Raw genomic sequence first — 25,368 nt, forward strand, 5'->3', positions numbered from 1 at the left:
CACCTTGGCTATTTTAGCTTCTCTGGAAAACCGCTTTGGGGACAAAAATAAGTGGTGGTGATGTGCAGGTGCTTCAGCTTGCCCCTGGCATGATGCTTGAATGCAAGACCTAGTGGTCTTCAAAGGAAAACCAGTTGGTGCATAGAGTCAAATGAGTCTCTGTGTCCATGCCAAAGGGCTCTGTGCCCATATGACGACTTCTGGTAGTAGCAGAGAATTCTCAGTGCCCCATGGGCAGCTGGGTGACAGCGACCACGAGCTGATCACCTTCACCATCCGCCGTAAAGCTGGCAAGTCAGTCAGCAACACAGAAGTCCTTGACTTCAGAAAAGCCGACTTCGACAAGCTCAAGAGGCTACTCAGTCAGGCCCTCAGGAACCGTGACCCCAGGGAAATGGGAGTTCAAGAAGAGTGGTTGCTTCTCAAGGAAGCGATCCTCAATGCACAAGCTAAATCTATCCCAACACGGAGGAAAGGCAGCAAGAAGGCACAGCAGCCCCCCTGGCTCTCCAGGGACCTAGCTGACCTCCTGTGGCTAAAAAGGAAAGCCTACAAAGGATGGAGGACGGGATTCACCTCCAAAGAGGATTATTCTGCACTGGTCCGGTCCTGCAGGGAGCAAACCAGGAAAGCCAAGGCTGCAACTGAACTCCAACTAGCTTCAGGCATCAAGGACAACAAAAAGTCCTTTTTCAGATATGTGGGGAGCCGGAGGAAAAGCAAGGGCAATGTTGGACCCCTGCTAAACCAGATGGGGCAACTGACAACTGACGCCCAGGAAAAAGCCAACCTATTCAATAGGTACTTTGCGTCAGTCTTTCATCAGTCACATGGGATGCCCATGCCTGCTATGGGACAGGGAAATCTGGGTGAGGGGGATCCCCTACCCTCCATAAATGCTGACCTCGTGAAGGAACACCTTGAGAAGCTGGATACCTTCAAGTCAGCCGGTCCTGACAATCTGCACCCCAGGATACTCAAGGAGCTGGCGAGCGTCATAGCCCAGCCCCTGGCACGGATCTTTGAAAACTCCTGGCGCTCTGGTGTAGTGCCTGAAGACTGGAAGAAGGCCAATGTGGTGCCGATCTTCAAGAAAGGGAGGAGAGTGGATCCGGCTAACTACAGGCCCATTAGCCTGACTTCTATCCTGGGGAAGATCTTAGAAAAGTTTATTAAGGAAGCCATCCTTGAGGGACTGGCCCAGGCTAACATTCTAAGGGACAGCCAGCACAGGTTTGTTGCGGGTAGGTCTTGTTTGACCAATCTCATTTCCTTCTATGACCAGGTGACCTATCACCTGGACGAGGGAGAAGAGATTGATGTCATATATCTTGACTTCAAAAAAGCTTTTGATCTGGTATCCCATGATCACCTCTTGGCCAAACTGGCCAGTTGTGGCCTTGGCTCCACCACGATCCGCTGGCTGGGAAATTGGCTCCGTGGTCAGACCCAGAGGGTTGTGATTGATGGCAGTCACTCATCGTGGTGCCCTGTGACCAGTGGGGTCCCTCAAGGCTCTGTCCTGGGACCCATACTGTTCAACATCTTCATTAACGATGTGGACATTGAAGTCAGGAGTGGACTGGCCAAGTTCGCCGATGACACCAAACTTTGGGGCAAAGCATCCACGCCAGAGGACAGACGGGTGATCCAGGCTGACCTGGACAAGCTCAGCAAATGGGCAGACGAGAACCTCATGGTGTTTAACACCGAAAAATGCAAGGTTCTCCACCTTGGGAGGAAAAACCTGCAGCATCCTTATAGGCTCAGCAGTGCTACGTTGGTTAGCACTACAGAAGAAAGAGAGTTGGGGGTCATCATTGACCACAAGATGAACATGAGCCTGCAATGCGATGCTGCGGCTAGTAAAGCGACCAAAACGCTGGCTTGCATCCATAGATGCTTCTCGAGCAAATCCCGGGACATCATTCTCCCCTTGTACTCGGCCTTGGTGAGGCCGCAGCTGGAGTACTGCGTCCAGTTTTGGGCTCCACAATTCAAAAAGGACGTGGAAAAGCTTGAGAGAGTCCAGAGGAGAGCCACGCGCATGATCAGAGGTCAGGAAAACAGATCTTACGATGACAGGCTGAGAGCCATGGGACTCTTTAGCCTGGAAAAGCGTAGGCTCAGGGGTGATCTGATGGCCACCTATAAATTTATCAGGGGTGACCACCAGGATCTGGGGGAACGTTTGTTCACCAGAGCACCCCAAGGGATGACGAGGTCGAACGGTCACAAACTCCTGCAAGACCGTTTCAGGCTGGACATAAGGAAGAATTTCTTTACTGTCCGAGCCCCCAAGGTCTGGAACAGTCTGCCAGCGGAGGTGGTTCAAGCACCTACATTGAACACCTTCAAGAGTAAATTGGATGCTTATCTTGCTGGGATCCTATGACCCCAGCTGACTTCCTGCCCTTTGGGCAGGGGGCTGGACTCGATGATCTCCCGAGGTCCCTTCCAGCCCTAATGTCTATGAAATCTATGGGTTTTTAAGAGACTGAAAACAGATTTTGAGCTATTAAGCCAGAGCCTTTCCATGTACTACACTAATTCTCATTAGAAAAAGAAGACAGACGGACATCCTTTAGATCCATTAAGAAATAATGGTTTGAGCCTTTACAGCACCTGCATCCACTTTTAGTGAAGAAATGGAGGTGCAAGACCAGTTACATGACAGTGTCAAAAATGGAGACAACCCAACACTGAAGACTTGGCTTCTACATTTAGTATTACATTGCCTCATTAGTTAAAACAAACAAGAGCTTTGATTTAGCATTTTCCTCCTTTGATTGACATGCTCCAAATCTCAAGATGAACAGCCAAGTCATTTAAATGCTCTAATAAGCTTTCAAGTATAAATGACATTGCAATAAATTCAGTATCACCACATGATGCCCCAGAGTTATTTCAAGTATCACTACAGTTATTCAAGGGTATAGGTTGAAGCTGTGTCTAGGAGCATAGGCACACAAGGTTCTTTGGGTAAATTTGATATCTTTTATTAGACCAAGTAAACTAGTTGGAAAAATTCTTATTTGCAGACTTTCAGGTACAAACACCCTTCATCAGGCTGAGGAAGCACCTGCAGTTGGTCTGTGCCCTTCATGGACGGAACAGAAAAGAAGCCAGAAACCAGTATGCATGCAAGAGAGCCAGTCAGTGAAGATGGAAAATGAGGCAGTCAATGGGCAAGACAGCAGGGGCAGGGGAGAACCTAGACCTGATGATAGGAATATAGCTAGTACTACAGTTATTCTGAACTCAAGGCAGTGTTGGGCAACACTATCTTTGACTTAACTACTAGGGATTCCCTTTTAGCAATGCAGAGCCAGTGATATGCAGTTAGACAGTCCAAATTAAATGAAGTAAAGGGCATCAGTTAACACTTGCAAAGAAGCCAGTTCAATAAGGAGGTTAAAGAACGAACGTGACCTACAACCTTTTCAATAAACAAACACACAGTAGCAGTGAAAGACACTTCAGTAGGATGTTGTAAAGCTAGGCACACATCAAGCAATGCACACATACACCCAGAAAAAGATAACAAAAGTTTCTAAATCGGCATGCTAATTTATTGGAAGCCGAAGAAACTTCTGTGAAGCAGTTGTCTTTTGAGTAGTACTGCTGAGTACCCGCAGCAGAAGTCTTCAAAGACACCTGCAGCTACTGCATAGACTCATAAGGAAGGTGGTAAGCACAGAGTTGCAGTAATCTGTCTTTGAAATGGTAAAAGCAAGGCAGCACCCTCTGTGCATCAGGCTTCATAAAAAAATGTCAATTGTAAAAAAAGGTTGGTGGTAGAGGGAGGTATAAAAAAAAATAAAATAAAAACATGGTATGAAAGTAAAAATAAACTTTGAAAACTATTAACACCTCTATCTCCTGATTGTTTTGAGAAGTGTGCTCCAAAATCCAGGAGTTCATTTTAATGGGAAAGAAAAGAGAATGGGGAAAAAGGTATTGGGTGGGGGGAGCGGCGGTATGGATAAATTTAAAATTTATACCATTTTGAAAGTTGGGGCGGGGGTAAGGAGACAGGAATTAATCGCACGTAAACTGCTCTTCAGTTACATGCTTCCTCCTATCCCATAGCCACTGGAAGCTTTGCAGGGAAGTTCACTCCTGAATGAAACAGCTGTTAAACACCAGTTTGTCTAGTCAATCCCATGGGAAATGGAAACTAAATGCAACAATTTCCTTGTGCATAAGGTGAGAGTCCCCCTCCCCCTTTCCTAGCCCACTCCCTCACATGCCAGATCAACCGCATGTGGCATCCACTCCAGCCTCTCTGGGACGCATACCACATGTAACACCCACTCCAGCTGATCGAGGACCTGCACTGCATGCAGTGCCAGTCAAGGACCCAAAGTGCATGCAGCATGGGTCCCAGACCCACTTGAGAGGATGCTGTGCAGTACATAACTGTGCACAGCACACAGCCCAGATTAGCCAGAATGAGTGCTGCATGTGACACTTATACCAGAGCATGCAGAACAGAAGCCTCAGGCAGCACACATCCCCCACCCTGCCTGTGGGGCAGGGCAGACCAGCACCGTGTGGCACCCAGGGGAAGCACTGGGGCAGGGTGACTGCATGCAGCCCATGAGCTGCATTCTCCATGAACCAGATGCAGCCCATGAGCCGTATCTTTGACATCCTTGCTATAAAAGCATCTTTTTTTTTTTTTTTTTTTTAAAGGCATTGGTCCTCAAAAAACCTGAACTCCTATTGAATTGGATAACCAGTGTTTTGGGAGGAGACACAGGAAAATGAAGTGAATTGCGCGATATTACGCAGCCAGTCAGTGGGAGAGCCAGGAATAAAAAAAAAAAAACAAAACAAAAAAAAAACAACATAGCCTTACAAGTCATAGGCCAATGCTCTGCACACCACACAGTATAGCCACTCAACTGACTTAAATCATTTCTCTTCCACTTTGCTGTTAAATTTAGTATGGCACAAAGGGATGCAACTAGAATCGATGCTTAGAGCTGTGCTAGTAATGGGGTTCTTCTGGTTTGGTGGTTGAACTGAAAAATGTTAGAACAACAACAAACCTGAAGTTTTCCACATCCTACTCCCTACCCCAAAAAGGGAACATATTTTTAGAGCATCTTTACCCTTTTATTCAGAGGATACTTTTTTCCTGCTTGGCACAAATATATATTTTTGGTGAGCAAACTACTTGAAGAATTATGAAAGTATTTGGAGAATTTCACCCAGGTTTAGTAATAGGGTAAAAGTAACAGAAATGTTGTCAGAACATCAGCAAAGCCTTCTCAGCAGTGAGATTTTAAGATGTGGAATAATCTCCCATGATACAAACTGAAAGCACCCCTCCCAGTCTGGCATATTTTAAAAAGCCAGATGGGGCCTGAGGCTGGAAGCTGCACTACAGGGAATAATTTTGCCCCAGCTGAGAAATGAACAGGATGATGCATTAGGCTTTTCCCATCTCTATCTTCTACTACAGGTTTTGCCCTGCTAAGGTGAGTGAATTTCATACAGTGCTAACAAAGTGCATTTTAGAATAAAAGCATCAGCAGCGAGATGAGAGGAAATTCAAGCTGAACTATTAACAAGCAACATCAGAGTGAATAGGAAATAGGCAGCTTGAGCAGAGACATTGTTTGTCCCAGTGCAGCTTTATAGATCTCCTATACTCCGACATTAGCGTGCACCTCAACTCAGCACAAAACCTGACTGATCTCTTGCTGTTTTAGAGCTCTGTGAACACCACTGTTTATTGCTCCCACTACAAGAGCAATCACATTAGAGAAGAACATGGACATCCTTAATAGGATTTGCTGTTTGTCACTGCAGCATGCTCCTTTCAGCCTCCCTCGTATAACAACACTATATAATCAGGCTGCATCTGCCATAGAGCTTTTCATTCAAAGCTCTCACAACTGGTGATGTACTTTTAAGCTATATCGCTCTTGGAAGGACAAGAAAATGAGTTTGCCTTCTCCTTCTAAACCTGCCATGTCCCAGCACAGAAGACACTATCAGAAACTGAAAGATTATTTTCAGGACAGAGACATTAATTAAGCATTTCTAGGTGGACTATAGTATTTGTAGCTGCAGAACAATGGAGAATGCACAGGCCTGAGTTGTAATCCAGATTTGCCAGTGAGGCACTGCTCAACCTGTAGCATTCCTGTAGCGTGCCCATAACATAAAACAAAAGAAGCAAGCAGACAACCTCCCACCCCACAGAAAAGCTGTACACTCCACACCAACAACAGAAAGGATGACAAGCACATAATACATACAATGGCTGATTATGTGTACATTATTTTTGCTACTGACTTAAATTTCTTTATGTATTTTAGCTCTACTTCAGGTGTACAGTGGTGAATCACTTATGCATTCATGTGATAGCTGCAAGGTTATTTTGCTCCTCTTAAAGAATTTGATGTTTGGACCCTAAATCCATTGATGATCTCTTGCTTAGCCTCAAGCAAGAGATAAACCAGCATCTCTCAAGCCAGTAAGCTGTCCAAGAAATACTTGTTTTAGTCCTGTGTTTCCACACCACGTAGCACAGCTAGGCACATGACTAGCACTTGAAGGCATTAAATGCTATACATTTGTTGTATAGAATTATTCTCGGCCTTCTTTTAAAAAGATTGATACTACAGAATAGGACGTTTGTCAGGACACTTAAATATACTTATTATGAAGCCCAATGAGAAATGGATGGAGTATGTTGGGGTGGGAAGGGAAGGAGGGACTATGGAAGTTTTCAAACTGCACATAAAGATTGCCTCCAGAATGAACCTATAACACTGACTGGTGTGATACTAGCTAAGCATCTGTCATATTCTAATCCTGGTAAGTCCAGGAATTAAAAGTTGCCATGTAATATTTTCTCATTGTGGACAAAATCTATTCTACAAAGAACTTTAGTGTTTGTGCCCCAATCTTTGTCACACTATCAAACCGTGACTCTTCGGCAGCAGTCAGTTGCTTTCCCATGCTGCCTCAGAGAAGAGCACCTTCTGTGGGAGCATTCCCCATGCCACCATGGGGAAAAGCAGAGGCATCAGCTGGGCCTAGCATCCCCTTCCCTCCCCATTCCCAACTCAAGCTTGGTCACTCCAGCCTGCCAGCTAAAATGGTTGCTAACTGCTGATCTTAATAGTTAAACATCTGAAAATATTGGTAGCATGAAAACATCTAAGATGTGACACCAGCATGCTAGGCAGACCCAAAATAGACCAGGAGTCAGCAGCCTTTGACTAACAGCAGCCAAATGATACAGTTCACTCCTAAGGTGGGCCAGAGGCAGCAGTTAAGATGTTTTACCACCAGGTGGCACATTCTCACCATCTAAAACCAGTGAGCTATAATGGCAGAATACACTTCACAGGGCAGTTAAAAATCTCATGCGACATATCTTGACCATGGGCTGTATGCTGCTGACCTGCCTTAGACCACTTGCAAATCCAAACTGTGATACAGGCTACCCAGAGAGGTTGTGGAGTGTCCATCCTTAGAGGATTTCAAAAAGTGGGTAGATAAAGACTTGGCTGGGATGACCTAGCAGGGGGTTTGAGTAGATGACTTCCTGAGGTCCCTTCCAACCCTAATTTTCCATGATTCTAATGCATAGTGAGTGTACCCACCCCAGTTCATACAGGTTCTGTAGTCCATCAACCCAGAGCCCGTCAGTGGGAATGGTACACTAACTGATTTTCAATCTGGAGTTTGTATTAATGAAGATGTGTATTGTGACAAATGTTTAGCTGCACCTCCAATAGTAACTTTGTCCAGAAGGCCAAGAATATTCAGCCATCTTAAATGCCTTTTATTTGGAATATAATGCAAACTACTGACTTGATATCCTGGAAAAAGGGTGGTCAAGCCTTTCAGGGAATTGTTCTTCTTCTTTAAAAGCTATAGTTTGATATTTTTACCCCCCACCCCCCGGAATCAAAATGTGAAAGCTGTGGGTAATTCATAGTTAACCCTATGAAATCCAAGGACTTTTAATATTGATTGGCAAGGAGCTAGAAAGACAAATGCACTATTTAAGCATATCCTTGCTGTCACTGAGTAATGGCACTTCGCTTAAAGAATATCACATCAATAATACAAGCACTAAGCCGTAAGTATCTTCTGGAGAGATTTGTTAATGAGGACTGTTAAGTCATTAAAAAAGTGTCAGAAGCAGAATATTCCAGGCCAGTTAACCTGATGACAAGCATCTTTATTGGGAATCACATATAAAATATTATCAACCTTCTCACTGAAGGATACCAAAACCTACTTACAGACTCACTCTGCACAGATAAAGATTTTTTAAAAGTGCTTTATTTGCTCATTTGGAATGATTAGTATTCATAATCAAACACATAAATCTGCCCCTCACTGCAACATTTGACAGCTTATCCGCTATTGCCAAGTGTATTGCAGTCTACCGAAGGGAAAAGATGTGCAAGATGAGTATGCAACATTAATTCACTAAAACAGTTTTCATGAAAATTGAACGTTTGAATTCCCTAATTTTTCATTTTATAAATAAACACTATAAAAAAAAATATTCCCAGTTATCATGTATAATATATTTAACACACAATAAAGACAGTACAACTGATCATAAACTAGTGCAAAAAAAGGGGGGGAAGGGGAGGTGGGGAAGAGTCCAAAATTGATCTACTTTCTTTGGAACAGTTACATAATTGATGGCCCCTCATCCTCACAAACTGAGCCTTTATAGCCAGAGACACCAAGAAATCTGTCACAAATCTCCTGTCAGGAAAAAAGACTTCTCGTTCCCTTTTAATTTTGGCTTGAACATTTTTCAACTTAAGTTTTTAAAAATACATTTAGGTATAAATGATCCAATTTTTTAGAACTGAAAATTTGAGCTCCCATTTAAGTCTGTCTGGAAATAGGACAGTTATTATTTACATCTTAGTTTCATCTCAATATTTTTCACCCATTTAAAATAAGGAGTGCAATTACAACTAGAGACACAGGTTTCCTTTTTTTTTTTTTTTTTTTTTTTTTTTAGGTTAAGGTCCTAGCTTATTGTTTAAAAGTTACTTGAATGTATGAGACTCTTTATAAGCAATGCTTTACATACTCCTAGCCACTAGAAGTGTCAGTATAACTACTCTAGCTCTAGTGTGATAAATCATGAGATCTTTCTCCAAAAGCAATTGCCAAAATACTTGCCACCTTCAAACTGCAAAATATGAACCTGAAAAGTGGCCCACTTTAAATGACCACTCGGAGACTGAACAATCAGCTGTTTAGCAGAATGCATCTTTTAGCAAAGAGTAGATCAGAAATGTACTCTGTGTTTAGGTCTGCCTCTCAAAACAAGTGACAGCCCTAGTGAAAGTGAGCTTGTATAGGTTTCAGCACCTTAACAACTCAAGAGTTTGTCAGTTAGAATAGAAGTGAAATATGAAATGTCAGTCAGTTAGCAGAACTGGAAGGTTTTCCCTCATAGCTTACCAAGACAAATGTCCATTTCCCCATGGTATTAAGATGACAAAGAGGTATGCCTGGGGTGGTTTAGGAACTGTGTAGGGTTTGGACTAGATAACACCTGAAGTCCCTTCCAATCAACTGACCCCAGTAGAACAACAAATAGAAATACAATGCCAGAAACAATACAGCCTGGAGTAGCAAAATATAAGCATCTCACTCTATACTTCAGGATTTGGTCTACCCTGAAAAGGATAAACTCCGCAGCTGACGTAGTCACTTGGAAAGTAGAAATATTAAAGCATAATTAAAGTCTGTTCCCTCAAAGATAACTTCCTTCAAATCCCTCTTGGAACTTCAGTTTACTTGTTATTGTGCCCATACAACTGCTAAATAAGCAAATAAGCATTGTCCCATTGTTTCCTTGTCCCTGGTCTATTTTCATCCATCTGCCATCTCAGACATGATTTTTAAGCTTTCCAGCCCAGAAGTTCACTTTGTTCTAAGCTTGCAGTGCCTAGTACAATGGAGTCCCAATTCATGACTGAGGCTCATGGGCACAATGCTAATACAAGAACACCAGCGATGCATGCAACTAAAACAAAGTAAAATCAAGTCCAAGTCTTTAGAGCATCATGTTATATGTGAAAGCTGCTTAAAAACTTTTAGGAACACAGGCAACTCTTTCAGGTGACCTACTTGAGAGTCCTACTCTAACATGAAAAGGAAAAAAAGGTGTTACATTTATCAATATCCAGAGCCATATCATCTCCCTCTGGAATGAGACCTCTTCGTTTCACACTGCTTTGGCATTATGCTAGGGGGAGTTTTCCCTATCACCCAGTAGACCAACATTTTCCAAAGTCAAATACTTGAGAGAATTGCTCATCTGTATTTATATATGAGCTCTTCCCTGTATTATCTGGGCACCTGGCACACATCAAGAAATCTGCTTTTCCAGGTGGGTGTAAGGGAAAAGTAACTAATTTAAGAAGCAAAACAAAGATTCAAAAGGAAAGGTTCCAGCCATCTAAAGTAGACTTCCAGTTCTACTAATGAAAATGTAGCAAGTTGAAAGTTAGTGGAAGAGGTAGTTTAAAAATAAGGCACTTCCTAAAGGGCCTGATCAGTGTTTTTCATTCTGCCGAAGATGATGTCTTTAGACTTTTTTTTCCACTTCTAGCCCTTATAGTCTCATCTACACCTGTGAAAATTACTTCTAATGCAGTTGAGTCATGTCTTCTCAGCCTCAGACTACCTTTGGGGACATATACAAGTGTCTTTATATTATAATACAACCAAGTACTTTGTTGAAAGGGAACAACCCTGTTGTTTGACAAAGAGATTCATTTTATTATCTAGTATTTGATTCTCATCTGGAGGGTGAAAGGAGTTGGTGCCATAACTATATAAATATTTTAAAATAGAAGTCTTTTTAGAGCTTCAATGTACTGCATTTTAACCTGTTAAAATAGCTTGAGTAAGCTGGGAAATTCAGATCTCAACATTCAAAAAGATTTGCACCCATAATCGGATCTAATCTCTATCTTAAACCAAAATTCAGTATTGGATAGTCCAGGATAAAAAAAAAAAAAATCCGAGAAGCTTTGTGATTAATTTACTGACATGCTTACTCCTTCGCAGGCATATTTCTAGAAAATAGGACAGAATTCAGACTTCCTGCCAAAAGATAAACCTCAAAATGACATTTTAAAATGATAATTTTAAAATTGCCTTCAATCTGAATTGGCTTCAAAAAGTAGTAATAGGAGAACAAGCTTCTAAGTGGACCAGAAACATCAACTGGCTTCAACATGGAAGTTATCAAACTGTGCAAACTCAAAGGAACGTGTGCCAATAGCTGCCCATCCATTACTTGGCTTAAATGCAGGGACATTCTCCCAGAGAGGATAGCCATTCAGCCACCCTGAAGCAGAAGACCCCTGTCAAAAAAACAAAAAAAAAAAAAGTAGTGAGAGGGGGTAAAAAGTTAGGTTTTGCAAGTCAATTTAAATACACAAGTCCATATCACTTTAGAAGAGACATTAGGGGAGTCAGCCAGTTTTTTTCAAAGCACTCTGGAAGTGTGAAGCGTCATGTCTTCCACTGCAAAACAACTTGAAATGCTTCACCATATGTTTCCATGTTTATCTGCATAGTTAGCGCCAAATCACATGTTCACATCTTGCATACTGCTCCTAATTTGCAGCCTTATCTTTGGATTTTAGGTTGAATGTACATGTCCATACCTACCATTCAGCCCTCCTGGAAATGCCAGTTAGTCTGCCCATAGTATCAGGCAAATACTGTGATCTTTAGCTAGCAGAACATCATGGCCTACTGGATCATTCCCATGCTTAACAGACTAAGTTGGAGGTGTATCTTTGCCCCAAGTTAACCTGAAACATCCTCTAAAGTCATAAGAAGAGTGCACTGTGCTGGGCAAAAGCCTGCTGGCCAGCCTCTCATGAGCAAACCTTTGCCTTCAGTGAAAATGCACAGACAGAACCAACTGCAAACAATTCCCACTGGTGACACGGAGGAATAAAATCCACCTTACTTCACCAGCAGTATGTTGGCTCTACAGATTGAAATAGAAAAACAAAAGTGGATACCATTTTAATTAAAACTTCATGAGCTTCGGAATAGGATGGTGCCATTAATACCAAGTTCTCTGTCATATAAAAATCATAGTATTATCCGATACCATTTTCCCATTAGACAGTGCTAAGAAAATTCACACCAAATACCTCTAAAATTGACATTCGTATTTGCTAACCAAGAGGGCTAATACAACCATGGGTAAGACCTGCCTGTAGTTTTGTAACAACACTTTGTATGAGATTTAAGTGTAGATTTTAAAAAATTGAATTCAGAAATCACTCCCTTACCCACAGGATCATCCCTTTCTTTCTAACTCTAAAGACTGAAGACAAGCTATGATTTTGACACCCACAAAGTGAAACATGTCTACTCCAGTACAAGTAAACCATGCTGACTTGTGGACAACTATAACAAGTTTAAAAAGGGCTGGCTTTATTTCCAGCATTGCTTACCTAAAGAGATTCCTTTCCAGAGATAGGCCAGGTATAATGACAAAAAAGTCTGAGGACAAAAATCCTGCTGCTACAGGTTACAGAGAAAACTTGATAGCAATCAACTGGGAAGATAAAATCAAAACCACACAACTGACTGCATCAGTCTAAAGAAATGCTGATGATTCAGCAAGATAAGGAGAAGTGCCACCAAACCTTTAGTTTGTTATTAAAAAATGGGTAGTGCATTCTAGTCAAACTGATTTCCTTCTGCACTTGGCTGAATGACCCCTTTTTTCAGGAACAGCACATCCCATTCAGTAATATCTCCTGAGTGCTTCAAAATGGCTAACTTCCCACAATGAAGGATAATTTAGAAACAGTTACAAGTGGCGAGGCAGGTTCCCTGCTTGATGCTACAACAAGTAGACGTATAACAGGGGAGCAGAAAGGCTCCCTTCAGCTGCCCATAGCATCAATGAGACCAGTACTTGAATACCAAATCCAGAGATGAAACTGGATGCTTAAGCACTTGGTACAGTATAGCACATAGAGTGGCATCAGTGGCTGTGCTAATGGCAGTGGTGACAGCCAGAGCAGCTGTTGCTATTTTTGTACCTCCAACACCAGGGTTGGTGCATGGGACCAGTGCCCTGGTCTCTCCTGTCCTCTGTTATGCTATTAACTGAATCTGGTTGTGGTATCTATATTAAAAAAGGAACTGAAAACATGGAAAGGATGTAAAGGACATGCAGGCTGTAACAATGCCTCAAACTCTGGAGAAAATACTTTGCCACAAGGGATTTAAGAGGTCAAGCTTTAGCAGACCCAAAAGGAGTGACTCTGTCACATTATTTAAGTACATTCACAGGGAAATTTATCAGGTGCTAAAGAGTTCTTCAGCCTAGCAGGAAAAATAATAAAGAACCTAAAGGCTGAAAGCTAAAGCTTAAGTAATATCTAAGTAGAATTTAAAAAGGTAAAAGGGCTTTAACCATTGGATTAAGCTACCCAGGAAAATGGTGGGTTTGTCCATCTTTTGGAGCCTTCGGTTCAAGGCTGAATATCTGCTTTCTTGAAAAGTGTTTTAGGGCCCAAACACGTGGCATTTTAGCAAGGGTGATCTTTATACTGGAATAAAGAAGGAGCAGATAAGATGTGAATGCACATGCTGATCTAATTTCACCCAATCTTATGTAGTATTACTCCTGACAGAGGTAACAAGTTCCATAGGAACTCAGGGATTTTTCAGGGATTCTTTTTATTGGATCAAGTGCATAGTTGGGAGAGATGATGGCAAACTTTCAGGAACAGTGCTCTACTTTAGGTCTCCCAACTACACAGTTGGTCCAATAAAAAAAGATATTGTCTTAAAAAAAATGCTTCCTACATATTTTCTTGCACCACCATGGCTATACCACCACTTCAATTCTATTACCCAAGTTACATGCAGCATAATGGTTGAGTTTAACACATGCTTCGGGGTAAGATTTTTATTCAATGCAGAAAAAGACTATTATTCATACCACCAGTGCCAAGATGCTGTGACAAGTTGTCACAGTGAAATGCACGATTTGTCTGTTCATTTCAGTCCTGGTGTATTTTAGTGGCATACAAAAGATGAAAATTGTACTGAAATAAGTGTGTCCAGATCCTTAGTCAACTCAGAACAACTGGAAGAAATGTAAACGCCTGTGATATAGGTGATGGCAGATCAGTTGATGATACGGAAAAGAATACAGAATTACTCCGACACCCAGGAACGTTATGCAGTACAGTCCAGAGAAGAGTGCTCCCTTCAGGGAGTTAGACTACATAGTTTAAACCCAATATACAACAACTCCCTTGCCTGGTACTGGCCACTCTGACTCAGCACAGCCACCTACAAAACTAGCTCAATATCTCCTTCACTAGGGTAATTGTGGGGACTCACGGTTTGTATGTGTAAAATACTAGTATTGTCATGTATGTTTTGATTGCTGTTACTGAACTGCTAGTCCGATTGATGCAAATAAGAGTTGTAAGCCACTCCTTCATCCTTACCTTGAGAGTCAGAGTGAGCGTGTGCCAAGTTCTGTCTCGGACACCAGCAAGCCCCTTCATCAGAACTACTTTTCTAGCTGCAATAAATGTACAGTGTTACAGTAGCTGGGATGAAAATACATAGGTACATTGTACAAGAAGCTTGAATTTACTGCCTGGTTGGGAGTTTAATGTGCGTTTTTGAGAGATGTTGAGAATCTGCAATTTCTGTTGGACTTCAACTGCAGCAATGAGGTATGAAGTATGGAAAAAAAAGAAACAAGGCCTTAATAGATTACCATAGGTTTAAAACAACCAAACAATCATGCTTGGCTAGCCTAACCTGGGAAGGTTTCAGATGTCTCAAGGGACTCAACCTGAGATTAGGATACTTTGATCGGTAGTACTGATGCAGGTTGGCAGTAGAAGTTGCTATCAACTCCACTGCTGTCAAAATGCAAGTGTCTACTGACTACTCATAAGCTAAAAAGGGAAGAGAGTGTTTAAATAAAAGTTCTTTAAAAATGTCACAGTTTAATATTTATCTAGATCACAAAGATATGCTTCTCAATGGGTTTATGTGCAAGTACTTGGACAGGAATCTCAGGAGACAACCAAGTGTTCTAAGGGTAAATGATACAAATACACAGCATTTTCCTGTGAATTTTAACTGAACCATTGTGTTTGGTGTTAAGCTTTACTTATCACCTGGAAACATCTTCTAGACAAGATGGAAAACTGATGACCTGACTATTACTGATCAACTGAAAATAGCAAATATTCTCCCATAGCACAAGGGTATTAAAACATAATAAGTGCCAAATTCCAGTTTAAAGTCATGCCAACCAAAACCCCATTACTTCATCATCTGGATGAATCCTTTTCTCAACATTGTAATCACAGTGGTTGGATAGTGCTGCTGTGAACTGTTAACAAAATCATGAATGCAGTCACCCCTGGGATAAAATTTCAGCAACAAGTACTGCTTAGGTTCCTATTAAAGTAAAGTAAAGGTAGCTTCTGGATCTTGCACAATGCCGCATGAGGTTAGGACAAAGGACCACTCCCTAAATTTCTACCCTAAACTCTGGCTGGGTCTGAAACAGGGAAAAAGATGCAAAAGCCCACATATAGAAAGCAACTTCTGCCATACAGAAGAGGTAATTTTTTTTAAGGTTCACTACTATGAAAAACTGTACTATTTTAAGTTTCCTTTGTATATCATTTATACTGTATAACATTTATAGTACCCTTGTAACTGCAATTTAGTTTCCAGAACTTATTGAAAATCCAGTTTATATGCAAAAAGCAGTATGAAATATACTGACAGGAACAAAAACTGCCGCTATTTCTAAAAAACTTAAAAAGATGCTTTCAGTCCAATTCCATCATGTTATACTCCCTTTCACAGGTCTAGCAAGCATTGTATTGGTGAAGACTCCTGTGTGTTAGTATGAAATTGCAAGTAGAACACATCTAACTATATCCGAGGAAGATGTGACAACGGATACTGCAGAACTCACAGTGTATGTAGGATGTATGTATATTTACATTATGTATAATTTATTGCATTTAATATGACAACTATTATTTTTAAGAAGTTCTCTACAGGAATCCTCATAATACTTCACTATCTACACAGATGTAAGAGAATGATTAGAATTAATTTGTTTAGGATACCTTTGTCAAGAGGAAATTGGGCCTGGAGCCAGCTAGTCTGGACATTAATGTTTCTAATGATCAAAACAAGCTACATGCCAGTCAGCTGCCTGCAGAAGCCACTTGAATGGAAAATGACCAGCATTACAAGATCGTGGATTTACATTACAAGTACTGCCACTAGGAACTTCAGCATCATTCACGGTTTTCTTGCTTTTCCTAAATGGCTCTCCCCACCCACTGTCTTTGTTAATAACAAGCTACTTACCAAGATCACCGGTGACTCGGTATGTACCATCTGCAAACACCCAGAAGAATATTCCTTTGGTACGTCTAACATATATTCCACCATTATCTACTCTTCCTGCAATGAACACACCACCATCATGTGGGCGTTCTATATAGATGTCACAAGTTATTGTCATATTTACCCTGAAAGAGAAAATTAGTGTTAAAAGGAGCTACACGTCTCAAGGTAATTTACAACACCAAAAATCCTCTTCCTTGGCAATCTTTCCAATAGTGATATCAACATGAAGTTCCATCTACAAAACTGCTATTCTTGGTGGGAGCTTCACAGAAAATTTTACTCTGACCCAGTTTAGATAGGTGAAATCAGGGCCAAAATTTCATGCCTTCCTCTTATAGCTACTAAAAATAAAAGGTTAGCTTCCATTTATAGGGCTTCTTATAAAGGCCAAAAGCATACTGGGAACTTATTCCCCAACTGCTATCAAGTTGTTATGCAACTTGAGGCAAGTTACATCACTTGCCTGTGGCATGATTTCCACGTTAAAATGAATGCAAGTCTTAACTCTCTCTGCAGAACACCAAGATCAGGAGAAAACTATGAAAAAGCATTGCAGTTGTACTAAATGAACCCAAAGCAAATCAAATATACTTGGTATGATGTAAAGTAACAGGTTTTCCTGCTTTTGCAGCATCAGCATAAGCAGCTTTCAATGACACCTGGTAGCATGCAAGACATAATGCAAGGTTCTTTTCTGCTAAAAATTAAGAACCAGATAAGAAGCCTTGAAGGTATCTGTAAAATCTAGATCAGGCTGTCATACAAAGCTGTTGACAGTGCACAGTTACAGAGGTTTCCACTCAAAGTTTCACTGTATCTAAGCCACAACCCCATTCAGTTGGTAAAATGCATTCTTTCACTTTTTCACCATCTCTTAGATAACACAAGCCAACAGCTGCCTGACACTGTTGTAACATTAAAAGGACAGGGTTCTTCTTTTGCATAATTTATTCATTATAAAGATTTCATAACACTGACTTAGGCAGACTTGCACTTACGCAAAGAGAACAAAGCAACTCCAAGTACAAAACAAAGCAGGAAAACAGATGCATTCTGAAACTACCATGTGAAGTATTACGAACACAGGAAATAAGATGGATCCTGTCTTGGAGCTGTTGCAATGAAATGAGGATCGCTAAGGCATACACAGCCGCCAGACAAATTTGGGAATGCTGTTGGGAAAGCAAGGCACTGAAAAGCACTCCAGAACTGAGTCAAAGCCAACTCTAGAAAACAGCGAGGATAAACTCTACTGGTGGCTACAGCTGCAGGCTCCACTTAATCAAGTAAAGATTAAGGATTAATTCAATGCTTCAACTCACAATGCAATAGCATGGGATGAGGGCAGATAATCAGTCAAGTAGAGTAAGACTGGCTTTCAACAGAGGATCAAACATGCAAATCAAATGGCCGTTAAATTTGAAGCTTGTAGCTATGAAAAAGCTGAGATTCGTATGACAAGAATCTGAGGTTGTGACCTGATGGGGTCAAGATGAACGATAAGGAGTAAGGACTCAGAAGAAAGCAGGGCTGGTATGCAGTAGCACTGTAGCGTAGGAGTAGGCTTGTAAAAACACTGAGATGCATCAATTCACCTGGTCAGTCAAGTGAAGCTGTTTCTTATCCTGGGTCATAAGAACCTCCCCCCTATGCCAAAAAAAAAAAAAAAGCAAAAAAAGCCACACGCTTTGCTGAATAATGGTCCAATTTAATGGGAACTGTGGGATGAAACGTGGCAATACTATGGCTCCTAGGATAAGCCGTGTCCAATTACAAGTGGTAAAACCAAGCTCTAAAACAGTGTCGCTGCTCTTTTACTACGCAGAGAATTAGAGATCAGCTAATGGTTAAAATGCTTCTCAGAAAAGAGGCAACAAGGGTCACTAAGCTGTGCCACAGTGATAAGGCAGGCAGGCTTAGCTAGGAAGGAAGAGTGAAGAAATCTGATCCTCCCAGATCCAAACAATAGCAAGTCTTATAGAAAAAGCAGCTGGTAGGTATATAAACTGATTTAAGATGTCTTTGAAAATGCCCTTGTTCCAGTAAATGGGGAAGAGCTAGACCAGGAATTCTTAAGTCACCTCATGGAGGTAGTTAGGTCAAATGTTGTGGTCATCATGGGTGACCTGAACTTTCCGGACATCTGCTGGGAAGAGCAGTCAGCCAGGTCTGACCACTCACGTAGGTTTCTAGCCAGAATGCAGGACCTCCACCTAACCCAGGAGGTGCACAGCCCCACCAGGGGCTGCAATCGGACCTAGACAGGTTACAGGGGTGGGCAGATGAGAATAGGATGGGATTTAACACCGACAAGTGCAAGGTGATGCACCTGAGGAGGAACAACTGGCACCATACCTACAGGTTGGGGAACTCTCTTCTCGTCAGTACAGAGGCAGAAAAGGATCTTGGAGCCACCACTGACTCCAAGCTGAACATGGGCCGGCAGTGTGGGGATGCAGTCAGGAAGGCCAAGCGCACCTTGTCATGCATCCACAGATGCGTCTCAAGCAGGTCCAAGGAGGTGATCCTTGCCCTCTATGCGGCACTGGTCAGGCCACAGCTGAAGTACTGCATCCAGTTCTGGGCGCCACACTTCAAGAGGGATGTATACAACATGGAGAGGGTCCAGAGGAGAGCCACTCGCATGAGCAGGGCGCAGCAGGGCAGGCCCTACGAGGAGAGGTTACGGGACCTGAACCTGTTCAGCCTCCACAAGAGAAGGCTGAGGGGGGATCTAGTGGCCTGTTATAAATGAGTCAGAGGGGACCAGCAGGCACTGGGAAAGTCCCTGTTCCTCCCAACCACTGCCAGGAGTGACCAGGAATAACAGTCACAAGCTGGCAGAGGGTAGATTCAGACTAGACATCAGGAGGCGCTACTTCACGGTCAGGGCGGCTAGGATCTGGAACGAACTTCCAAGAGAAGTGGTGCTGGCTCCTACCCTGGGGGTGTTTAAGAGGAGGTTAGATGAACACCTTGCTGGGGTCGTTTGACCCCAGAACTCTTTCCTGCCATGGCAGGGGGTCGGACTCAATGGATCTGCTCAGGTCCCTTCCGACCCTAGAAACCATGAAATATTTTGCTTGAAAGATAGGTTTAGGACTTGATTCCCATCGTCATTACTCCCTGAACCATAAAGTAAAATGCTAGGTTACTGTTGCTTTGGCAATCACATTGTAACTACCAACCACCCAGGAGCTCATCTCAAAGCAAGATAAAATTATGTGGTTCTCAAGCCAGATAAGAACTAAAGACATCATATGGGAAGTGTTGAATGAGCAATCAGAAGGGCAGTTCTTCCAATAACTTCAAAAAGGACATTTGTAATGAAGAGATACTAACCACTCCCATCCACAAACTACACTAAAACATCCTATTAGGATTTTGTCCACCCACTCTCCTGACCCATACATACTCTGCAAGTTTTGGACAGCAAACCACTACTTAAGTACAATACACCACTTCCAAAATAAATAAAATCCAAATAAAATCTCCCATTCATGTATAGGGCTGCAATGGACTCTCTCCTAGTTTGTTTACATGATTACTAACTTTCTTTTACTAGGTGTCACGCGAGTGATGAATCCAGGCATTTTTACCAGAAATGGACAAGTAGTGCAAGCTCTGTAGATCAAATCTATGCAATTCTAGGATTAGCCAGAAGATGACACTCCAAGACCATTGTAACCATATCACTTCTTCACATTCACAAAACATACCAAAGCATTAGACGTTTACACTGAGCTTCAAAAAGCAAAAACAAAAAGTGAGCATAAATAAAATCTAGCTCATCCAATTTAAAGCCACATAAGATTCTCTGCATATCTGCACACAATACATGAAATCATTTGGTCCTTCCTGGCACATTAGCAGGTACTTACACTAAAATACTCAAAAGTCTGACCTTGCAAATATGAAATGCTTCTATTTCTGAAGAGCTGGAAACAATCTAAGTCAAATAAACCACCTACACCAGAAGGTATTCAACTCCATGTGTCACTGGGCACATCTACACATGTGCTTTAATACTTATTAAAAATAGGCTATTGCACATTATAGTGTCACTTAAAAACCATGCTATGTAATATGCATTAAAATAGGCTAACGTGCATTAAGCATTACTTAAAAACAATGGGTGCCTGTACATGAGTGCGGAAGCTACTCTGACACATTAATTACAACACATTGGATGCTGATACACGAGATGCTACAGCACTTTAAATAGAGCAACTTTTGGAGTCATTCTAATTAAAGCACCACCATCGCCCCTCGAAGCATATGTAAAAGTGCCCCACGCTCTTTAGTTAAGATTGGAAAATGCACATTAGCTTGTACCTCACAATGCAGGGTGCATCTACATGTACATTAATGCACTTTAGTTAATTCAAATTGAATCTAGTACCTCCAGGCACTTTAACACATGCTCCAGGGGTGGGAAGAGGGGGTGCTTTAATTAGAGTGACTCTGAGACCTGCTTTAGTTCAAGCACCTGCACCACCATTTCGAAGCGCAGGGACACCAATACATGAGACAGGAGGCTGGTGGAGTGTGATAAGGACCATGCTCCAGATGACTCAATCAGATCTGCAGACTTGATTAATCTGCAGTCTATTACAGTGCACTGGAGCAGCCTCCATGCTTTTGTACAGGTGCTAGGAAAATGGCTTAACGCGCATTAACAAAAAGCCGTGCTTTTAACATGATGCTTAATGTGCACTGGCTTAGTTTAATGCGCATTAAGTAAAAAGCACATCTTTAAGTGACACTTTAATATACATTAAAGTAGAGTAATGTGTATTAAAGTGCATGTGTCAATACATCCAGAGGTATTAGATTTAATGCACATAAAATTAAAGTAAGTTAATGCACATGTAGATGTGTCCACTGTGTCACAGTGCAACTTGCTCAGTTTGCATAAATTTACAGATACAGTAGAGAGGCCCAGATACAGACAGACTAGAGACAGGTGAGCTTTGGGATGAAAAATTAGACCAGGGGAGGCCATTTTTATTTTGGGCAGAGGGCTGCTTATGCAGTTTTGGCAAGCTGTTGAGGGTCACATGGGTAGTCCCCACCCCTTGACAGGTGCCCTGACCCCTGGTCACCATCTTGGGACCAATGTGCCAGGGCCAGTGCCAGCAGGGCCCAGAGTGGGGCACAGGCTGGCAGGGGTCTGTAGAGCTGGGCTGAGCTGCACCAGCAGGGAGAGAGGGAAGCTGGCCTGCTTCCATAGAGCCCCTGCTGGCCAGGACCCTGTACTCCTGCTGCCCTGCTTTGAGCCCCATTGGCACTGGCCCCAGTACAAGTACCACTGTGGGCCCACGCTCCCGGTGGCTCCCATGCCCACTCACTCTCAGTGTCCCCCTCAGCCCCATGGTACAGGTGGGGGAAAATGCACAGCCCCAACCCCAAACTTGCCGGCAAGGAACAAGCTGGTGTTGAGCTCAGGGGAGAAGCGTCCCCTCCCCTGCCCTGTGGCCGGTGCTCCCTGCTGCAGCCGCTCACACCCTGTGCAGGGCTGTCCTGAGCAGGCACAGGCAGCAGGAGCCGCTTTTTCCCCCGTGGTCTGCACCAGCTTGTAACCCACCCCCAATGCCAGCCTAGGCCCCATGCCAGCTCCAGGCTTGCCTGCTGGAGCTGTGCTGCTGCAGCAGCAGCAGCAGCAGCAGCTGCCGCCACCTCCTTGCTTGCTGTGCCCAGCAGTGTTTGCTGCTGCTGCCCGCCCAGAGCTCACACCGCGGTAGGCTACAGTGCAGCTGCCGCCACCACCACCTCTGTGCTGCCCACCATAGGAGCTTCAGGCAGGCAGCAATAGTAAACACTGCCCAGCATGGCAAGCGGGGGGGCCGCAGCTGCTCCTGCCGCGGTGCAGACCCAACCAGAGAGTCCGGAGCCAGCACTGGGCCCAGGCTGGCAGTGGGGGCAGGTTACATGCTGGTGCTGAGTGTGGGGAAAAGCAGCCCCTTTCCCACCCCCTGGCCGGCGGCCCCACACTGCAGCCACTTGCCACCCACATGGGGCAGCTTGTGCCTGCTCAGGACAGTCCCACACAGCTGCAAGCAGCTGCAGCAGGGAGCACCGGCCACGGGGCAGGGGCAGGGGAGGGGATGCTTTTCCCCCACGCTCAGCACCAGCTCATTCCCTGCCCACAGTCCTCCCCTGCCCTTCCCCACCCCCTTTTACCTAAGTTTCCCATGCCAGTGTAGCCACAAGAAGCCACATGGTCCCAGGCCATCCAGCTGGTGGGGCAAGGCCAGGCAGGTCCTGCTGTTGCAGGAGCCTGCCACAGCTTCCTCTGGGTCCTACTGCTCCTGGCTCCTGTCATCTCTGACAGGATCCAAAGGACAGATAAATATTTATTTTCTCAAGTTTTTAAGGGCCCTGCAGGCCAAATAAAATGGCCTAGCAGGCCAGATTTAGCTCACCCCTGAATTAGCCACTGGCAGCCCAACAGTATAAGAATAATATCTTTTCAGGAACTAGATTAAAAAAAAAACAAAAACAAAAAAAAATATTTTACATACCAGTTGAAGTCTCCAATGATACTGATGGTCTGGTCTGCATCAGAAGCCCAAGTGATAGGTCGCTGAACTACCACTTGGCGAAGTGTGTAGATGTGATCCCCAGGGTCAGAAGTATTGACAAAATACTCAAATACTCCAGTCTGGTCTGCAAAATTTGGAGCTTCACTAAAAGCTGGGTTACCTATTTGGGGGGGGAGGGGAAAAAAAAAAACCCATAATCCCAAACCATTTAACTTGCATAACTGAAACATTCAGTTTCCTTTTATTTCTGCCTGCACCATATTTTCATCAGTTCTCCTCCAAGATTCATCTGTATGACTTACTGAAGAGCATGCATGCTCAAGAATTAGTATCACTAAACAATTAAAGTCTGGTTTCATATCAAGCATTTAAGTATGTAACTACAAGGTCATGCTAGAGGGATGAATTTGAGTATAAATGATTCACGGGTGAAAAAGTTGGTGAGGTTTATGAGCCAAAAATCTCTGACCTTGTACTTCAATTTAAAAAAAAAAAAAAAGTTACACTTATAAATGGCCCCTACTAGGAGAAGGAGCTTGACCTCCCTTGACTTAGACATACAAATCAAGAATTTAAAAACAGTGGTCTCTAATCTTTTTAAGTACAAGATCACTTCTTGAATTCAAGTGCAACTCAGGATCTACCATGTGCAACTCCCCACAAACCAGGTCAGTCTGTGCAGGAGGGAGGGAGTGGGGCCGCAGCCAGGCTGGGTTGTGGGAAGATCAGAGCATGAGCATCTTGTTCAGGCACACCGGGGGGCTCCAGCTGCTGTATGTACCCTGGCAGAGGCCCAGGTGGCCACATCCCCCCCCCAATCTTTGCACCCTGAGCCCAACTGCATCTGCCCTGGGAGCAGCTACAGCCAGGTTCAGGACATAAAACCCACTGCATAGCAGCAGCTGCCTCCACAGCACACAGATTGGGCAGGGAGGCGGCACATGCCCCCTGAACCTCAATTAGGGCATGTGCAGCAGCGGGAGCTCCCCTGCCCTGCACACCTAGATGAGATGCCCAGGCTCCGATCCTGCAACCATCCAGCCTGGCTAAAGCCCCACTCACCTGGCAGCAGGGGGCACAGCAGGGCATGGAGGGGGACTGTCCCACTCACCTGGTCCACCCCTAGTGGCAAGAGGTGTGGCTTAGTTCAGTGGGGGGATGCACGCAGCATCATGCTGCTCCACAAGCAGCTGCAGCTCTGTATCACAGTCTGAGGGGGCTGAGCGTTAGTGTTCACTCAGCACCCCCGGACTGAGACAGACTGTCAGAAGGCTTCATAATCAACTAGTCAAATCGTGATAAACTGGTTGGTGACCACGGATTTAAAGCATCATTTTAAAACATAGTAGACACAGTAGATACCATAGTAAAACATACCAGACAGTAAATGTCTGGTACCCGACAGCAGTACTCAAACCATGCTGCATTGCTCCAATCAATTAGAAGTAGTGTAACAGTGTCCACACATGACTATGGATGGGCTAACTAACAACAATGAATGGAATTGAAAAATTAGCTCACCCCATGCTAATTAGGAATCAGAATGACACTGTATGTCTTCTGGTGTAAGAGACAGTTTGTATGGAGCAACATGACATGCAAAAAGCATGGTAAAAATCTTGTGCAAGAATGCTATTAAAACTGCATTTTACTACTTTGAGTAACTGAAGGGAGTAGCACTATCTGAAAAAGAAAGTGTCTAAGCTCTGGACTTTTTTACTATCAGTACTTCACATTCTGGGCAGTGACACCAGAAGTAACCCAAGCATGAGAACCTCATTCCTGATTCAAGAGTGGCAGGAAAGTGTTAAATGTATGTTTGTACAAAATAAATTAACTACAATTTGGCAACCAATCATTAGTCACAAGGTAGTATCTTCAACACTACACCTGTTATTACCCATCTTATTAACCCATTGTCCTATTACTGGTCTTATTATTACCCATTGCCTGGCTGTGAGGTACCTCTCTCTCTTTCAAGACCCAAATCAGGAGGAAAAAAACCTCAGAATAGGGCCGATTACTTGTACAGGATATACAATATGCTAGAAGACGCTTCTGCTTATTTTGAATAGTTCTTTGTATGATTTCAGTTCCATAAGTCTTCATTTCCAAGGTAAAACATTTTCCCAAAGTAGCAAAAGTACACTAAAATTTATGATATGCAGCCAACAGGCAAAAAGAGGCAACTAACTGGGCCTTAGAGAGAGCTGTTGGTCATAGGAGTGTTAGTCTTTATTGCACCTGGCATAAAATGTACACTTGAAGTTTAACAGACTTAAAGAAATGCTGGAATTTATATTCTTGGCACATTATATCAGTACATGTGATAGACTTAACACCTATTACCTCA

The 25,368-nt window shown here is 43.1% G+C and overlaps 1 protein-coding gene across 5 annotated transcripts in view; it reads right to left on the minus strand.

Moving 5' to 3' along the window:
- Positions 1-8,301: 8,301 nt before the first annotated feature.
- Positions 8,302-25,368, minus strand: part of GALC (galactosylceramidase) — a 57,843-nt gene continuing 40,776 nt past the window's right edge. For all 5 annotated transcript variants that reach the window (XM_090033850.1, XM_090033846.1, XM_090033847.1 and 2 more), the window contains exons 14-17: positions 22,995-23,175; positions 16,429-16,592; positions 14,523-14,599; positions 8,302-11,387 (exon numbers count right to left, since the gene is read on the minus strand). In XM_090033850.1, coding sequence (XP_089889976.1) covers positions 11,244-11,387; positions 14,523-14,599; positions 16,429-16,592; positions 22,995-23,175 — 566 coding nt within the window. In that variant the 3' untranslated portion in view covers positions 8,302-11,243. The remainder of the gene's footprint in view (positions 11,388-14,522; positions 14,600-16,428; positions 16,593-22,994; positions 23,176-25,368) is intronic.

This window comes from Crocodylus siamensis, chromosome 2 (assembly GCF_052110815.1).
Source record: "Crocodylus siamensis isolate JL-2025a chromosome 2, ASM5211081v1, whole genome shotgun sequence".
Lineage (NCBI taxonomy): Eukaryota > Metazoa > Chordata > Crocodylia > Crocodylidae > Crocodylus > Crocodylus siamensis.